Source organism: Panulirus ornatus, chromosome 62 (assembly GCF_036320965.1).
Source record: "Panulirus ornatus isolate Po-2019 chromosome 62, ASM3632096v1, whole genome shotgun sequence".
In the NCBI taxonomy this organism is placed as follows: Eukaryota; Metazoa; Arthropoda; class Malacostraca; order Decapoda; family Palinuridae; genus Panulirus; species Panulirus ornatus.
In genome coordinates, this window is record NC_092285.1 from 4,687,217 (window position 1) to 4,704,154 (window position 16,938).

The 16,938-nt window shown below is 39.0% G+C and overlaps 1 protein-coding gene across 1 annotated transcript in view; it reads left to right on the plus strand.

Annotated features, from left to right (window-relative positions):
• Positions 1 to 16,938, plus strand: part of LOC139745698 (uncharacterized) — a 304,575-nt gene that overhangs the window by 193,061 nt on the left and 94,576 nt on the right. The window contains exons 14-16 of the mRNA XM_071656135.1: positions 3,589 to 3,639; positions 14,457 to 14,498; positions 15,159 to 15,263. Coding sequence (XP_071512236.1) covers positions 3,589 to 3,639; positions 14,457 to 14,498; positions 15,159 to 15,263 — 198 coding nt within the window. The remainder of the gene's footprint in view (positions 1 to 3,588; positions 3,640 to 14,456; positions 14,499 to 15,158; positions 15,264 to 16,938) is intronic.

Sequence of the window (16,938 nt, forward strand, 5' to 3'; positions counted from 1 at the left end):
CAAATTCCTGTGGCCTATTTTCTCCCAAGTGAAAATTGCACTGAGGCTTTCTTTCACTGTATCCCATCCTCATTATTTTGCACTTACACTGATTGAAACTCATCCACATTATCTCAAATAAATTTAGGAGTTTGTCTAGGTTGCCTTTTAAGCTGATATACATCTCTTGTGACCTTAACGTCATCCTCAAACTTATTCTGGTAAGATGCTAGTTCATTTGCCAAGTCATTTACATGTACAAAAAAGAGCCCTTCTCTAACCTGTGTCCTTTGCTCCATTCCATCAAGGTAATCATCTTCCCAATAAATGAGCAAACCCCGTATTTCTGCATGTAAATCCAACTTCTTAATCAACATCCAGTGTGGTCAAGTGTCAAATTTTTTCTTTTTGCCCAGGGATGTACGGTTTTCCCACCTATCTTATTGAACCAGGATTGAGCTGATGTGTCAGAATTTTTTTTGAGATTTGCAAGGCTTGTCTCCTGGTTATCTGATTTCTTCTGTGGAAGGAGTCATCCATTTGCTTTTTAATTAACAGTAGTTTGTGGATCACACTTTTCAGGGAGACTGGTCTATAATTCATTGCAAATTCCCAATCACCTTATTAGAGATATGCAAAACATTTGCCCTTCTTCACTCCTTCGGCATACTGTCTTCCCCTAGCAACATTCTAAACTTTTCAGGTAGCTTGACAAACTTCCCTGCACTTTTCTTCACTTTATATTCTTTCCTCCAAATTTCTTAGCTTGGTCAGTTGCTCTTTAACTGGTAATATCCTCCTGATGAACTTATGTAAAACTTTGGATTGCTTTTCGCTTTCTCCACAGTATTCTTTTCAAAGTTTCTCTGCTCTCCATCATAATCTTGCAATACTCGTATCTTGCACTTATACTTCTCAAATGTGGGTTGGCCATTGTATTGTTTATATCTCCTCCATACTATATGCTGGTATCTATGCTTTTTTGTTTTTTGGGTTCTTTATGAATGAACCATCTTTGTTCTTTTTCATTCTTCTCTTTTTGCATTTAGTGTTATCCATGTTCCAACACCTTCATTGTAGATTTCACACAACCTTCTCGAGAACTCTCATTTCCGGTATATATTCTCAAAGAACTTTTTCATCTTTGTGTAGTTGCCATGATTATATTTCGTCTTTAAGTCCCGCCTCTCCTGTGATCGCTCTCTAGTGTCATCTTTCATGCTGTAAAACTCAAGCATTGCATGAAAACTTTTTCCAGTGGTTTATCTTATCTCATATGTTCAAATTCCATGCCACGCTTTTTTGGTCTGTATGTCCAGTAATCTGTATTCTAAAGCCTGTCTCTCTATGGTCCTCTTATCTCCTTGAGAATCTAAATTTCCCCAATTTGTTAAGATATAATTGAAATCCCCAATATCAGGACTTTACCATCTCACTGTTATTGCTGTACAGATGTTGTGGGTCATTGCATTTTCTTACGAGCTGTAAACTCTCAGCACCATGGTACATTTCTATTGTACGATAATTTTATTCCTCATGTATTGTTTGATGGTGTTTGTTGTGAAAAGGGCCAGTTCTTTCTTTGCACATCCTTGCTGTCTTGTGTCTTTCTTAGCAGGTTAGGCCATATTTTAACCCTTTTTTAATTTTTTCTCCATTCCTCCATCATTGTTAGGATTGCTTCTCCTGATTTAGTTTTTGAACTGTAGCTCCTTACATTTGCTAGGATTGCTTCTCCTGATTTAGTTTTTGAACTGTAGCTCCTTACATTTGCTAGGATTGCTTCTCCTGATTTAGTTTTTGAACTGTAGCTCCTTACCATTTGCTTTTGTATGGCATCTGTGTATTGCTTAGGAAGTTATGAAAGATCAGCTCCAAAACCTCATGCTTGTCTGTACAAGAAACCTATGTTCGTGAACAGAGTTTTAATGTCAGCATTGACCTTAAAAAATGAAAGAATCACAGGCAGTGTTAGGGTGGTTGACCACAGTATTGTTTAATGAACTGCTGACATTTATGATAAACTAAATAACTGGCATATTAAGAATAACATGATGTTAATTGCCCATGCCTTCAAGAAACTCATGTTTATACTTTATACATCCAAGAAACTAATTTTTGTGCTTTAAACTTTTCCCTTTTTTGGGTTAGTCAGTATTCAGAAATAGATAATGCTCTCTTTCTCAATAACATGTTAGATAATACTTTCTTCCATTAAGAGTTTAGTCTGAGAACTAAAGAGAAATTAATGATGATGGTTTTGAGAATAAGCATTGTGGTAGCTGGTATCTTTTATCATACCAGATTTAATATGATAATGATATGATTCCATTCCTCTTATTGACAGACATGTTTATTAAATTCAAAGCTTTATAAGCGAATGATCTCTCCTGTAACTTTCTCAAAAGTAGCAGATGTAATTTAGACCTCCTGTTGTCTTAAATCAGTCCACATGAATGTTTCCTGGGTCATATATTTATGATATCGCTTGATCATTAGTGAATTCAGGCAACTCACTTGTCTGCAGGTCGCTTGATCATAAGTGAATTCAGGCAACCGTAAAGAAAGTATAGAAGGTTATTTCAAGTTTATTGCTTAGCACATCAGCAATGCAAACAGCATCTTGTAGGCTTTAGACCCTTAGCAAACCTATCTCAAAAAATACATCCTTTCACCAGTCCTAAAAGATGTTATTAAAAGATTTATACCTCTTCTCTGATGAAATAGGAAAAGTTCTACCTTTATCATTGCATATAAGTTGACAGCAGTAGTATCAGCTTTTTTTACTGTCTCTGTCTATCCCTTTTCTGTATCACCTATCTCATAGATTTTCATTTCAGCATATTTTCTTTTCGAAGTACATGTTGAGACAGTAGACAGTGGTTAGTCAGTTAAGATACATTTAAGTGGCCAGTGTCTTACTGCAAATAGATTCAAGGGAAATCTACAAGACTAGAAAATACATGTTGTAGATAAGTTTCATGAATGGCAGTGCAGAAGTCCCACTAACATAAAAAACAACCAACACATACCTAAATTACTTATTTATGCTCTTCTAAACATTTTTTATATATCAATGTGGCATAGTTCTGTGGATTTATGCCCATTTCTGGTCATTTTGTGAATAATGAAAAATTAGTATCTGGATTACAAGTAATAATTTTACTTTCTTGCTTTGAATGAATGTGATATCTCTTTCTTTTCTTTCAAACTATTCGCCATTTCCCGCATTAGCGAGGTAGCGTTAAGAACAGAGGACTGGGCCTTTGAGGGAATACCCTCACCTGGCCCAATTCTCTGTTCCTTCTTTTGGAAAATTAAAAAAAAACGAGAGGGGAGGATTTCCAGCCCCCTGCTCCCTCCCCTTTTAGTCGCCTTCTACAACACGCAGGGAATACGTGGGAAGTATTCTTTCTCCCCTATCCCCAGGAATGTGATACTATTTGAGAGAAATTATGGGAAGTGGCATAATACTTAGAGCACATATCATTGAAGTTATTTTTACTCTACATTTATTAAGGATGCCAGAGGTATGGAGTTCTATATACTTGTCCAGGATAAAGGTATTTGTAACATTATGGCTATTCTTTCTTGCTATTAATTCACCAGGAGGAGCCCCAGTCACACGTAGCTGCTGAACGCTCAGACAGGGGAAGACTTGTAAGTCAGCACACTGATTAGTTGCTGGGTTATACACTTTTGGTTATTGCATATTGAAATTTGTCTATTTTAGGATCATGAAATTAGAGCCTAGCTCTAAGGGGTGGAAATGAAAGTAGATTTTCCTAAGAGTATAGCTGAAACTGTATAATCCAGCAACATCAAGATGTGTAAAGTTGAAGGGTGTGGTTATATTCTGTGCTCCTTGCCACCCATATTGATTTGCTAGCTGATATCCCTTCATACAAATGACCATGTTATCATTAGAACTTCAACTATGACAGGCAGTTTTTGTGTTTTTTTTATCATTAACAAATTTATTTCAAGTAGATTTATGAGTCTGTGACTTTAGTTGTGTGAATGGGTTCAGAATGATTATACAGTAATTTTTCATCAGTATTTTCTTTTGGAATTGTTCGTTAGTAATAATGCCTCTAGGGTCCAGATAACTTGATATATAACTTTTAAGTGAAAACACACTGCAAGAAAGTCACAGGCTCAGAAACGCTTTTGGTTTATTTAGTCTTGCATATGAATTTTATGACAGCCTTTTTTTTTTTACCAGAATTTTAATGAGTGTCTTTTCTTTTCCCTGTGATGCAATCCAGAAACTGAAAAAGCTCAGAAGAAGACAGGTAACTTTGTACTCTGTTTGTTTCTCGCTATCTTCATATGTTATCACTCATTATTTCAGACTTTTTTCTTATGTTCTTGAATTTACTTACACCTTCCCTACCTTCCTAGCCCAGGAGCCCCTTCTTTCTTCTGTGGGGCTCACGTGGTCTTTAGGAAACCAGCCACATCCATGAGGTGGGACCACAGGTCATAAAGTATAGTGATCTTTTGTGTATGTTTATGAGGGGAGAATACAGGACTATTGAGCAGCAAGTGTTTAGTGTTTTCATTGTGAGAACAGCACCATGGGCATCAAGGGTTTTGAGAAATGATGAGTCAGTATTTGTTGTATTGTTGGGATGGATGATTTTCAGTGATTTTATATGGGTGCATGACAAATGGAATTGTGCTTAAAACTGAGTAGGGAGGGAAGTTGTTTAGTGCTTGTAAGATCACTTTTGCGGGGAGGGGGTGGTTATTTTCATGTGTGGCGGGGTGGCAACGGGAATGAATGAAGGCAGACAGTATGAATTATGTGCATGTGTATATATGTATATGTCTGTGTGTATATATATATGTATACGTTGAGATGTATAGGTATGTATATTTGTGTGTGTGTGGATGTGTATGTATATACATGTGTATGTGGGAGGGTTGTGCCATTCTTTTCGTCTGTTTCCTTGCGCTACCTCGCTAATGCGGGAGACAGCGACAAAGCAAAATAAATAAATTTTTTTCATTGTTTAATGTTGGGGTAGGGGAATTATAAGTTGCTAAATTGTTAAGTAGGGGGGTTAGTTATGGAGTGGTTGGGATGCGAGGGGTGTAGTGCTGTTGCAAAGAATTGAGTGTCAAGTATATTGAGGAAGGATTGGATTAGGAGGTCTTTGTTTCATTGTAAAGGTTGTGAGTGTCCATGGTGGCCAGTGATTGTTCAGCGTGCTCTTTTTTGTGTGGTTTGCAGGTGAACCATTGTTTGGGTTGAGTGGATGAATTGCTTGTAGGGGATACAAAGGTATTCTTTATCTTGTCCAGATCTAGTACCAGTTTGTCTTTTGAGGGCATTTAGATTGTTGTTTTTATGTTGAAATATATGGCATGGGGAGTAAATGTCATGCATGTCATATGTGATGCTCAGAATAGTTGGTTTCATTGAGTGGAAGTGATTGGCCATTCAAGATGATGGGAGGTTGCAGGTTGGATTCATGTTTGTTGGGGTCAAAATGACGACTTAAGAATTTTGTGGAGATGCAGATTAGAAAGGGTAATGAGGTAAGGTAATTAGTGAAAGAGAAAAGAGGAGTTTGGGCAGTACTTACAAGGAAGGAGTGCAAATGATTTAGGGATGTGCAAGAGAAAGTGACAGGAGGTCAAGAGGAAGAGGCAAATGAAAGTTGGGTTGAGTGAGTATTGATAAAGTTTAGCGAGAATGCAATGATGTTTTGGAAGGAGGTTAAAAAAAAAGTGCAAAGCACAAGAGATCAAAAAGGAACATTAATGATGGGAGCTAAAGGGGAAATGATAGCAGGTAGTGATGAAGTAAGGAGATAGAATGAGTATTTTGAAGGACTATTGAATGTGTTTGATGATTGGGTGACAGATGAAGGGTGTTTGTTTCAGGGTGGTATGCAAAGTGAGAGAATCATGGAGAGTGGTTTGGTGAAGGGAGAAGAGGTGGCGAATGCTTTATCTATGATGAAATGTAGTTGTTTGGTGAAGGGAGTAGAGGTGGCAAATGCTTTATATATGATGAAATGTAGCACAACAGCTGGAGTGGATGTTACTGTAGTAGAATTTATTAGGAAAGGGTGTGACTGTTTTTGATTGGTTGCTTAGGATTCATTGTATATATGTATCATGGTGAGGTGCCTCAGGATTGGTAGAGTGCATGTAAAGAGCCATTGTTTAAAGGCAAGGGGGATAAGTATGAGTGGTCAAACTACGAAGGTATAAGTTTGTTGAGTGTACCTGATAAGTTGCATGGGAGGGTGATTTAGAGGGTGAAGGCATGTACAGAGCATCCGATTGAGGAGGAGCAGTGTGGTTTCAGGAATGGTTGAGGATTTTAATCAGGTGTTTGCTTTGAAGATTGTGCAAGGGAGGTACTTAAAGAAACAGATGGATGTGTATGTGGCATTATGGCTCTGAAGAAGGCATACGATAGGGTTGATAGAGATGCCTTGTGGAAGGTCTCAAGAATATACACTATGGAAGGAATGCTGCTAGAAGCAGCGAGAAGTTTTTCTCAAGGGTGTAAGACATGTGTTTGCATTGGAAGAGAGGAGAGTAAGTGTTCCAGGTGAAGGTTGATCTCAGGCAGGGGTGTGCATTACGTCACTGTGCTTGTTTGATTTGTTTATGGTTGGGGTGGTGAGGAAGGTAAATGTGAGAGTTTTAGATAGGAACTGGAAAGTGAGTCAGTTGTTTGCTGATGATACAGCACTGGTGACAGATTCAAGTGAAAAATTGTAGAAGTTGGTGACAGTTTGGAAGAGTGTGTGAAAGGAGAAAGAAAGGAGTAAATGTGAATAAAAGAAGGTTAGTTGGAGTTGGAGTTTGAATGGAGAAAAATTGAAGGAAGTGAAGTGTTTTAGATACCTAAGAGTGGACATGGCAGTGAATGGAAGCAGAAGTGAGTCACAGGGTGGGTGAAGAGGTGTTGGTGCACTGAAGAATGTGTGGAAAGAGAGACTTATCTGGGAGGGCAAAATTGGGTATGTTTGAATGATAAGTAATCCCAATAATCTATGGATGCAAGACATGGGGTGTAGATAAAGTGTTGCAAATGATATGTGGTGGGAGGTGGCTTGATTGAATGATTTATGGGCAAGAGAGATGTGTGGTAATAGAAAGAGTGTGGTTGAAAAAGCTGAAGAAGGTGTGCTGAAATGGTTTGGACATATGGAGAGAATGAGTGAGGAAAAGTTGACAAAAGAGTTTGTATGTCAGAAGTGGAGGAACAAGGAAAACAGGGGAGGCCAAATTGGAAATGGGAGAATGGAGTGAAAAAAATTTTGAGCAATCGGGGCCTGATGATGCAGGAGGGTGAAAGATTTGCAAGAGGTAAAGGGAATTGGAACAGTGTGATATACTGGGGTTGATATGCTGTCAGTAGACTGTACCAGGGCATGTGAAGCATGTGCTGCCTGATTGTGGATATGGAGCTGTGGTTTCAGGGCATTACACGTGACACAAATCTTTGTCTATTCCTGGCACAACCTCACTTACATGGGAAATGATAATCAGTTATGAAAGAAGAAAAAGAATGAAATGTTTAAGGACAATATGTGGTGTGAGGTGTTTTGATGGAGTAAGTAATGAAAAGGTAAGAGAGATGTGTGGTAATACAAAGAATGTGGTTGTGAGAGCAGAAGAGGGTGTGTTGAAATGGTTTGGACATATGGAGAGAATGAGTGAGGAAAGGTTAACAAAGAGGATATATGTGTTGGAGGTGGAGGGAACAAGGAGAAGCAGGAGACCAAATTGGAGGTGGAGGGATAGAGTGAAAAAGATTTTGAGCTGTTGGGGCCTGAACATGCAGGAGGGTAGAGGCTTGCAAGAAATACAGTGAATTTGAACAATGTAGTATACTGGAGTCGACGTGCTGTCAATGGAATGGACCAGGGCATGTGAAACATCTGGGTAAACCATGAAAAGGTCTGTGGGGCCTGGGTGTGAATAGGAGCTGTGGTTTTTGGCACATTACACACGACAGCTAGAGACTGAGTGTGAATGAATTTGGCCTTTATTGTCAATTTTTTCCTGACGCTACTTCTCTGAAGCACCAGGGGGGATGCTGCTTCCTGTGGGGTGGGGTAGTGCCAGGAATGGATGAAGCATCCACATGTACATGTGTATATATGTGTATGTCTGTGTATGTATATGTTTTTATGTTGATATGTAAACAATGAAAAGGTCTGTGGGGACTGCATGTGGACAGGAGCTGTGGTTTTGGCACTTTACACATGACAGCTAGAGACTGAGTGTGAACAGATGTGGCCTCTATTGTCTATTTTTCCTGATGCTACTTCTCTGAAGCTTCCTGTGGGGTGGGGTAGAGCCAGGAATAGATGAAGCATCCACATGTACATGTGTATATATGTGTATGTTTTTATGTTATTCATATGTGTATGTGTATGGGTGGAATGCATGCGTAATGCCATTGTACAAAGGCAGAGGGGGTAAAGGTGATTGTTCAAACTATAGAGGCATAGATTTGTTGAGTATTCCTTGGAAATTATATGGGAGGGTATTCATTGAAGGCATGTACAGAGCATCAGATTGGAGAAAAGCAATGTGGTTTCAGAAGTGGGAGAGGATGTGTGGGTCAGGTGTTTGCTTTGAAGAATGTGTGAGAAATACTTCGAAAAATAGATTGATTTTTATGTAGCATTCATTTATTTGGAGAAGGCATATGATAGGGCTGATAGAGATGCTTTGTGGAAGGTCTTAAGAGGATATGGTGTGGGAGGTAAGTTGCTAAAAGCAGTGAAAAGGTTTTACCAGGGATGTAAGGCATGTGTACGAATATGAAGAGAGGAGAATGATGTCAGTTTGTAGCAGGGGTGTGTGATGTCCCCATGGTTGTTTAATTTGATTAAGGACAGGGTGGTTAGAGAGGTAAATATTTGGAGAGAGGGGTGAGTATACAGTCTGTTGTGGATGAGAGGGCTTGGGAAGCGAGTCAGTTGTTGTTCACTGATGATACAGCGCTGATGGCTGATTTGGGTGAGAAACTGCAGAGTTTGGTGACTGAGTTTGGAAAAGTGTGTGAAAGGAGAAAGTTGAGAGTAGATGTGAATAAGAGCAAGGTTATTAGGTTCAGTAGGTAAGTATGAATGGAGAAAAATTGGAGGAAGTGAAGTGTTTTAGATTTCTGGGAGTTTGACTTAGCAGTGGATGGAACCATGGAAGCAGAAGTGAGTCAGGTTGGGGGAGAGGGCAAAAGTTCTGGGAGAGATGAAGGATGTGTGGAAGAAGAGAACATAATCTTGGAGAGCAAAAATGGGTCTGTTTGAAGGAATAGTAGTTCGAATGATGGTATATGGTTGCGAGGCATGGGCTATAGATAGGGTTGTACGGAGGAAGGTGGATGTGTTGGAAATGAAATGTTTGAGGACAATATGTGGTGTGAGGTGGTTTGATCGAGTAAGTAACGAAAGGGTAAGAGAGATGTGTGGAAATAAAAAGAGTGTGGTTGAGAGAGCAGAAGAGGGTGTGTTGTAATGGTTTGGACATATGGAGGAAATAAGGAAAGATTGACAAAGAAGATATTTGTGTTAGAGGTGAAGGGAATAAGGAGATGCAGGTGACCAAATTGAAGGTGGAAGGATGGAATGAGAAAGATTTTGAATGATTGGGCCTGAACATAGAGTGGGGTGAGAGGTGTGCAAGGGATAGAGGGAACTGGAATGATGTTGTATACCATGGTTGATGTGTTGTCAGTGGACTGAACCAGGACATGTGAAGCATCTGTAAAGGTCTGTGGGGCCTAGATGTGGAAAGGGAGCTGTGGTTTTGGTACATTACATGTGACAGCTAGAGACTGAGCTGTCACATGTGGCTTTTTTTTTTTCTGTTTTCCTGGTGCTACCTCGCTGAAGTTTGGGGGTAGCAACAGGAATGTATGAAAGCAAGCAAGTATGAATATGTATATGTGTATATATGAACATGTATGTATATATGCATGTATGGGCATTCATTTATACATATGTGTATATGAGTGGATGGGCCATTCTTAATCTGTTTCCTGGCACCTCCTTGCTGACACAGGAAACAGCGATTAAGCATGATAGATATAAATAGATATATATGTGTGGCGAGGTGTCGATGGGAATGAATAAAGGCAGACAGTGTGAATTGTGTGCATGGGTATATATGTATGTGTCTGTGTGTGTAATATATATGTGTACATTGAGATGTATAGGCAGGTATATTTGCATGTGTGGACATGTGTGTATATACATGTGTATGGGGGTGGGTTGGGCCATTTCTTTCGTCTGTTTCCTTGCGCTACCTCGCAAACGCAGGAGACAGCGACAAAGCAAAATAATAAAAAATAATAATAGATATATAAAATAAAATTTTATAAATATATAAAATTTGTTTATGGATGGGGTTGTTAGGGAGGTGAATGGAAGAGTTTTGGAAAGAGGGGCAAGTATGCAGTCTGTTGTGGATGAGAGCGCTTGGGAAGTGAGTCAGTTGTTGTTCGCTGATGATTCATGTGAGAAACTGCAGAAGCTGGTGACTGAGTTTGGTAAAGTGTGTGAAAGAAGAAAATTAAGAGTAAATGTGAATAAGAGCAAGGTTATTAGGTACAGTAGGGTTGAGGGTCAAGTCAATTGGGAGGTAAGTTTGAATGGAGAAAAACTGGAGGAAGTAAAGTGTTTTAGATATCTGGGAGTGGATCTGGCAGTGGATGGAACCATGGAAGCAGAAGTGAATCATAGGGTGGGGGAGGGGGCGAAAATTCTGGGAGCCTTGAAGAATGTTTGGAAGTTGAGAATATTATCTCGGAAAGCAAAAATGGGTATGTTTGAAGGAATAGTGGTTCCAACAATGTTGTATGGTTGCGAGGCATGGGCTATGGATAGAGTTGTGCGCAGGAGGATGGATGTACTGGAAATGAGATGTTTGAGGACAATATGTGGTGTGAGGTGGTTTGATCGAGTAAGTAATAATAGAGTAAGAGAGATGTGGGGAAATAAAAAGAGTGTGGTTGAGAGAGCAGAAGAGGGTGTTTTGAAATGGTTTGGTCACATGGAGAGAATGAGTGAGGAAAGATTGACCAAGAGGATATATGTGTCAGAGGTGGAGGGAATGAGAAGTGGGAGACCAAATTGGAGGTGGAAAGATGGAGTGAAAAAGATTTTGAGTGATCAGAAGAGGGTGTTTTGAAATGGTTTGGTCACATGGAGAGAATGAGTGAGGAAAGATTGACCAAGAGGATATATGTGTCAGAGGTGGGTGGAATGAGAAGTGGGAGACCAAATTGGAGGTGGAAAGATGGAGTGAAAAAGATTTTGAGTGATCAGGGCCTGAACATGCAGGAGGGTGAAAGGCGTGCAAGGAATAGAGTGAAGTGGAACGTTGTGGTATACCAGGGTCAACGTGCTGTCGATGGATTGAACCAGGGCATGTGAAGCGTCTGGGGTAAACCATGGAAAGTTCTGTGGGGCCTGGATGTGGAAAGGGAACTGTGGTTTTGGTGCATTATTACATGACAGCTAGAGACTGAGTGTGAACGAATGTGGCCTTTGTTGTCTTTTCCTGGCACTACTTCGCACACAGGGGGATGTTATTCCATGTGTGGCGAGGTGGCGATGGGAATAAATAAAGGCAGACAGTATGAATTATGTACATGTGTATATATGTGTGTGTACATTGAGATGTATAGGTATGTATATTTGTGTGTGTGGACATGTATGTATATACATGTGTATGTGGGTGGGTTGGGCCATTCTTTCGTCTGTTTCCTTGCGCTACCTCGCTAACGCGGGAGACAGCAACAAAGCAAAATAAATAGATAAATAAGTAAATAAATATAAAATAGATAATATATGTTAGGGTCGGAATAACAGGACTAAGCTTGCACAAGGTTACATTGCAAATGTAACCTATGGAAAGGCGTTATCATTGGGAGTACTATTTCAACAAAGAACTTCTCTCTTCAAAGGAGTCTACATTTTCATGCTACTGAAAGGTAGAACTGGGCCTGGGGCAATTATAGGTAAATAGATATTTAAGGCAAATTCTGGGGTTGATATGAGGACGGGAGCAAATGAGGGGTTGGTACTTCTGCTGAAGGTCTTGTGGGAATGTGTGACACAGTGTAGGATAATATTTAGACATATTTTGGAGAAATTTATGTTTTAACATGAGAGTTAGGGGATTGATAGTGTGTAGGCAGTAAGAGAAGGGATGAAAAGGGGTAAGTATTTTAGGAACAGATGAGTGTTGCAAGAGCAGTTTTGTTGTGGAGGATCAAATTACGGTGATGGGTGATTTGAGTGTAAGAGTGATTGATGTGACAGTTGAGGGTATAATTAGGGGCATGTTGTACTGACTGTGAATGGAAGTGGTGTACAGTTTGTGGAGTTGTTTGCTAAAAAGCGCTGGTGAGAAGGAATATCTTGTTTAAAAAAAGGGTTTAGTGTGATTAATGGCAAGAGGGCATTATTAGATTATGTCTCTGTTGATCTGTATGCTTGAGAAAGACTCTTGGATGTAAATATGCATAGAGGGGCAACTGCTGGGATGTTGGATCACTTATTGGTGAAGGCTAGGTGAAAGGTTTTAGAGGCTTCAAGAAAAGTGGAAATTATATGGGTGGGAAGAGGGTGGTGAAAATGAGTGAGTGTGGAAAAGAGGCTCATGTAGGGAGATAGTGGGAGGGATTAGGTGAAGAATGGCAAAAAGTGAGAGTAAACTAATTAGGGGAGACACTGAGGAAAGAGAGGTATTTTTTTCACATGTGGGAGAAGTGTGTTAGATGTGGAAAGAGGGATATGGGCATTTGAGAAAAGGTGGTGAATGGTGGGGATAAAAGAATTGGATTTTTGGTGAAAGAGAAAAAGAGAGGTTTATGAACATTACCTGTAGGGAAGGAGTACAAGTGGTAGATATACAAGAGGAAGCAGCAGGAGGTCAAACAGAAGGGGAGCAACTGAGGAATGAGAGGTATTTACACATGTCAGAGAAGTGTGCTAGATGTGGAAAGATGTGGCATTTGAGGAAAGGTAGTGAATGATGGGATAAAAGAATTGGATTGTTGGTGAAAGAGAAAAGAGAGGTTCATGAGCATTACCTGTAGGGAAGGAGTACCTTTGGTAAATATACAAGAGGAAGCAGCAGGAGGTCAACCAGAAGTTGCTGGGCCTTTTAAAGAAGGCAGTTAAGTGTTGTTGTAAGAGGATATCACCTCACTTCAAAGAAAATGGGGAAAAGTTTTGGAAGGAGGTGAGTGGTGTGAGAAGAGCAAGAGAACAAATGGGAGCAAAGAGGGGTTGGAGAGGAGATCAGGTGAGTATTTTGAAGGACTCTTAGATGAGTTAGGGGTGTTTGAGATGTGGAGTGAAAGAGTTGGGGGAAAAGAGAGGGGGTGATGAATGCTTTGCATGGGATAAGTGTGTTCAGGTAGAAGGAAAATGTTTGAATTTATCAGGAAAGGGGGTGAGTCTGTTGGTGATTTATGTACTGTATGTATAGCTCAAGGTGGGTTGCCTGAGGATAAGTATGATCTTGTTTAAAGGCAGAGGGACAGTTGTGGGCGTTTTTATTGTGAATGTGTTGGTGTTGAGTTGTTGGGAGGGTGATGATTGAGAGGGCAATGGCATGCATGGAGTATCAATTAGGAGAGGGATTATGTAACTTAGGAGTGTTGGAAGTTTTGCAGGGCACATGTTTGCCTTGACGAGTCATTGTGAGATTTACTTAAGGAGAGAGGACAGATACAGTAGTACAGAAAATTTGGCTTTCTTTGTGATAGTGTATGCATGCAAATTTGACTGAATGGGATGTAATGATTTATGAACCTTATTTACTCTGTGTAATTTGGAATGGAGTGCAGAGTGTAGGCAGAAAAGCTTAGTTATTGGAAGGTTCTTTTGATTTAGGACTGTGAAGGGAGTACATGACTAACTAACAATGCATGGTGCACCATATGGCCAGCCCTTTTGGGCAGGGAACATTGCTGTAAGATTTAGACTTAGAATGAAGATTTATTACACACTCTTTGTGGTTGACATACTGTCATCTCTTGATATGAAATACTGTTTTTAGAGTTGTGTGGTTTTGCACTGATTTTTGTGTATGATTATTAGGAAAAGTCTTTGCCCTCAACTAATTTTAGTGTGGTTAGATTTTTTTCATTGACAATATGTATATGAACAGGTTTTAACTAAAACGTTCCTTCATTCTTCCTCCACCTTAACTTTTCAGGTTTGCGGATTGTTTCTTGAGTATACTTTCACAGCATTCTTATTTATCCTTTTTTAAAATCAGCATATGGAAAGCCTCTCTGTTTATTTTTGTGCTCTTGATATCTAGCTTTTAATTTCCTCATCACTGTAATGAAGCATATATATTTTCAGAAATAATACTTCATTTAACATTCTCAGTTACCATTTTTTATGTTGATAATTATTTTTTGATATACCAGTTTTAATCTTAATCTGCTTCCATATTCTCATCTTCACCAGGGTGACTCTAGCAGGATTTGGAAAGAAGTCCCAGGAGAAGTGGTATGTAGATCATATTGTCAGAGTTTTATAGCTTTATACGTAGGTTTTATTGATAGACGTACATTATAGATTCAGAAATATGATCTTCATTAGACTTTGAAGGATCAGGTTACCTTTAATAATTAATTTTTCAGTTAATTTCTTCAGATGCAGAATGTGGTATAATGTTATTTACTTTGGCTGCTAGTGAATTTCATTGCATCTTAATGTCGTCTAGAGCATTGCCTTTAGACCTTTCCTGTTCTACGGAACACTTGTAAATTCATATCAGCATCATTGCACAGTAGTGGGAAGCCTTTTGCAGCACATTAGTTGAAAGGCACTGATCTACGGTATTATATGTCAGAAATTTATGCTTTTAGAATATTGGTGTCACTTTGTCTATGTATTATATATAATTGCCACTTTAGTAATATTATTTATGTTAGATAGACAAAGAATATATTGTTCCCATCATAGGTATTAACAATGAATATTTGTCAAGAATTTTTTCCCAAATATGTGAAGATCTCATTCTAAAAAAGAGCTGCTTCAAATTTGTGACATGAATCTGTGTTCAGTGGTGATAAATATTGTAATATGTATTGGTCACATATTTGGAAATAAACTCTTTTGATGATGAAAAAATGAAGTTAGTAAATTTTTTTCTTTTACTGACAGATAATGGGCCCCCCTGGACCTCCTGGACCACCAGGAGCACCGGGGCTCCAAGGACCTCCTGGCATCAAGGGAGCTGTGGGTCAGGATGGCACAAAGGGTGATGCGGTTAGTACCAAACACTAGATTGGTTAATCTGTACTAATTTTCTGAGTTAAGTTGTTAATGATCTGATAAGCTAGTTAAACTCTCTTATTCATTAACCCTTATAAGGAGACCATCATCAGTTAATGATCTGATGGTGACGATGGCTGTTGTAACAAAAAATTTTACTATTTCCACCTCAGTTTAAATAACCAGCTGATTTATCCTACTGTAAGTGGCCTCTAGAGGTTTTGTCCGTCAACAGGCAGGTGGGAGGAAAAATTCTGCTATCCTCAGCACACGTATAGTCATTATAAGTTGACTTGGAGGTTTCCGCACTAATAATGTGTAGATTGTTGGATGACTAAAGTGATAGGAAGGAACCCTTATGTATTAGTTTGTGAGGAAGATGAAGACAAATAACCTTAAGAATGTGAAGAAATAAGTGACTGAGAGTGACTTTAATGGTGTTATGTAAGGAAATGGGAGGCCCGCACTAATATCCAAATATCCCCACCACCTGCACACTCTGACTTCATTCATGTGGAAGAAATTACACAATGGCAGTACCTAATTTTCTCTTTGCATAATCCAGGGTGAGGGTGTTGAAGGACTTTGGTAACAGATAATAGGAAAGAGCTGGAGGATTGTAAAGAAAAAGTACCCCAGCCATTTAGCTGAAAATACTTAGTTAAGGTATTACAGAACTGGGAGGTCATAATAGTGACAAGTTAACTAATTTTGAAAGAGCTTAAGATCAGGGTAGTACTGGGTACTTCTACATTCTAGATAAGCATATGAGTGTGGTGCATCTGCTAAGTCAGAACAGCAGACATACAGGACCATGGTTTGTATATTACGCATTTAATGATGATTAGTTGAATGGTAAGTGGGAAATAGTTACAGTAATATATTAGTTGACGTGCATTATGTATGTAGTGGTGATCAGTTGAACATTAAAGTGATGAGTGGTTGACATAAACAAACACAAGTGCAGAAGCTCATGTTTGCTGTAGCACATTACACATGATGTTTCTGATTGAAAGGAGAGGTTGTATGCACTTGATTCACATGATGTCATTGGAAGTTGTTACGAAAACGGAAAGATAAACAGTTTAATTAGTGAAATGTGAATATAAGTCACGTTCATTTCGTTTCTTAAGAGGCTTTAGTTTAAGAGTTTAGGGTTGATGGTAATTCACAAACCTCAGATCCTTGGGACTACCAACTTAGTTGAAAGCCATGTGTATAAAAAACAATATCAAAATTTTGAATATTGGTTGAGGTTTTATGTGAATATCCACTTTTTGATGGATCAGCAAGGAGATTTTAGCAAAAATTCATTTTCTCTCCTGTGTAGTCTCTCCCACAAGCATGAGAATTATCAGGGATAGGACCTCCTAACCCTTGGTATGTCTGTTACGGGAGTGGTAAGTGTTAGTAGTGAGAGCTCACTCGTCTCAGGCCCACCCTTAGCCAGCAAAAGACCATCACACAAATGATGTCATTGACACTTAGTCTCAGCCATGGATAAATATGCATTTTTTCCTTTCATTTGTTGGTTTATTAAGGGAATGATGTACTGTATGTGTACTGCAGATAATGTCTGAAGATGCTTACACTTGTGTATTATTTTATGCCTTTATTTAAAACCAAATTTTACCGCTTTGCTTTTACTTAAAATGGCTTTTTCGTCATT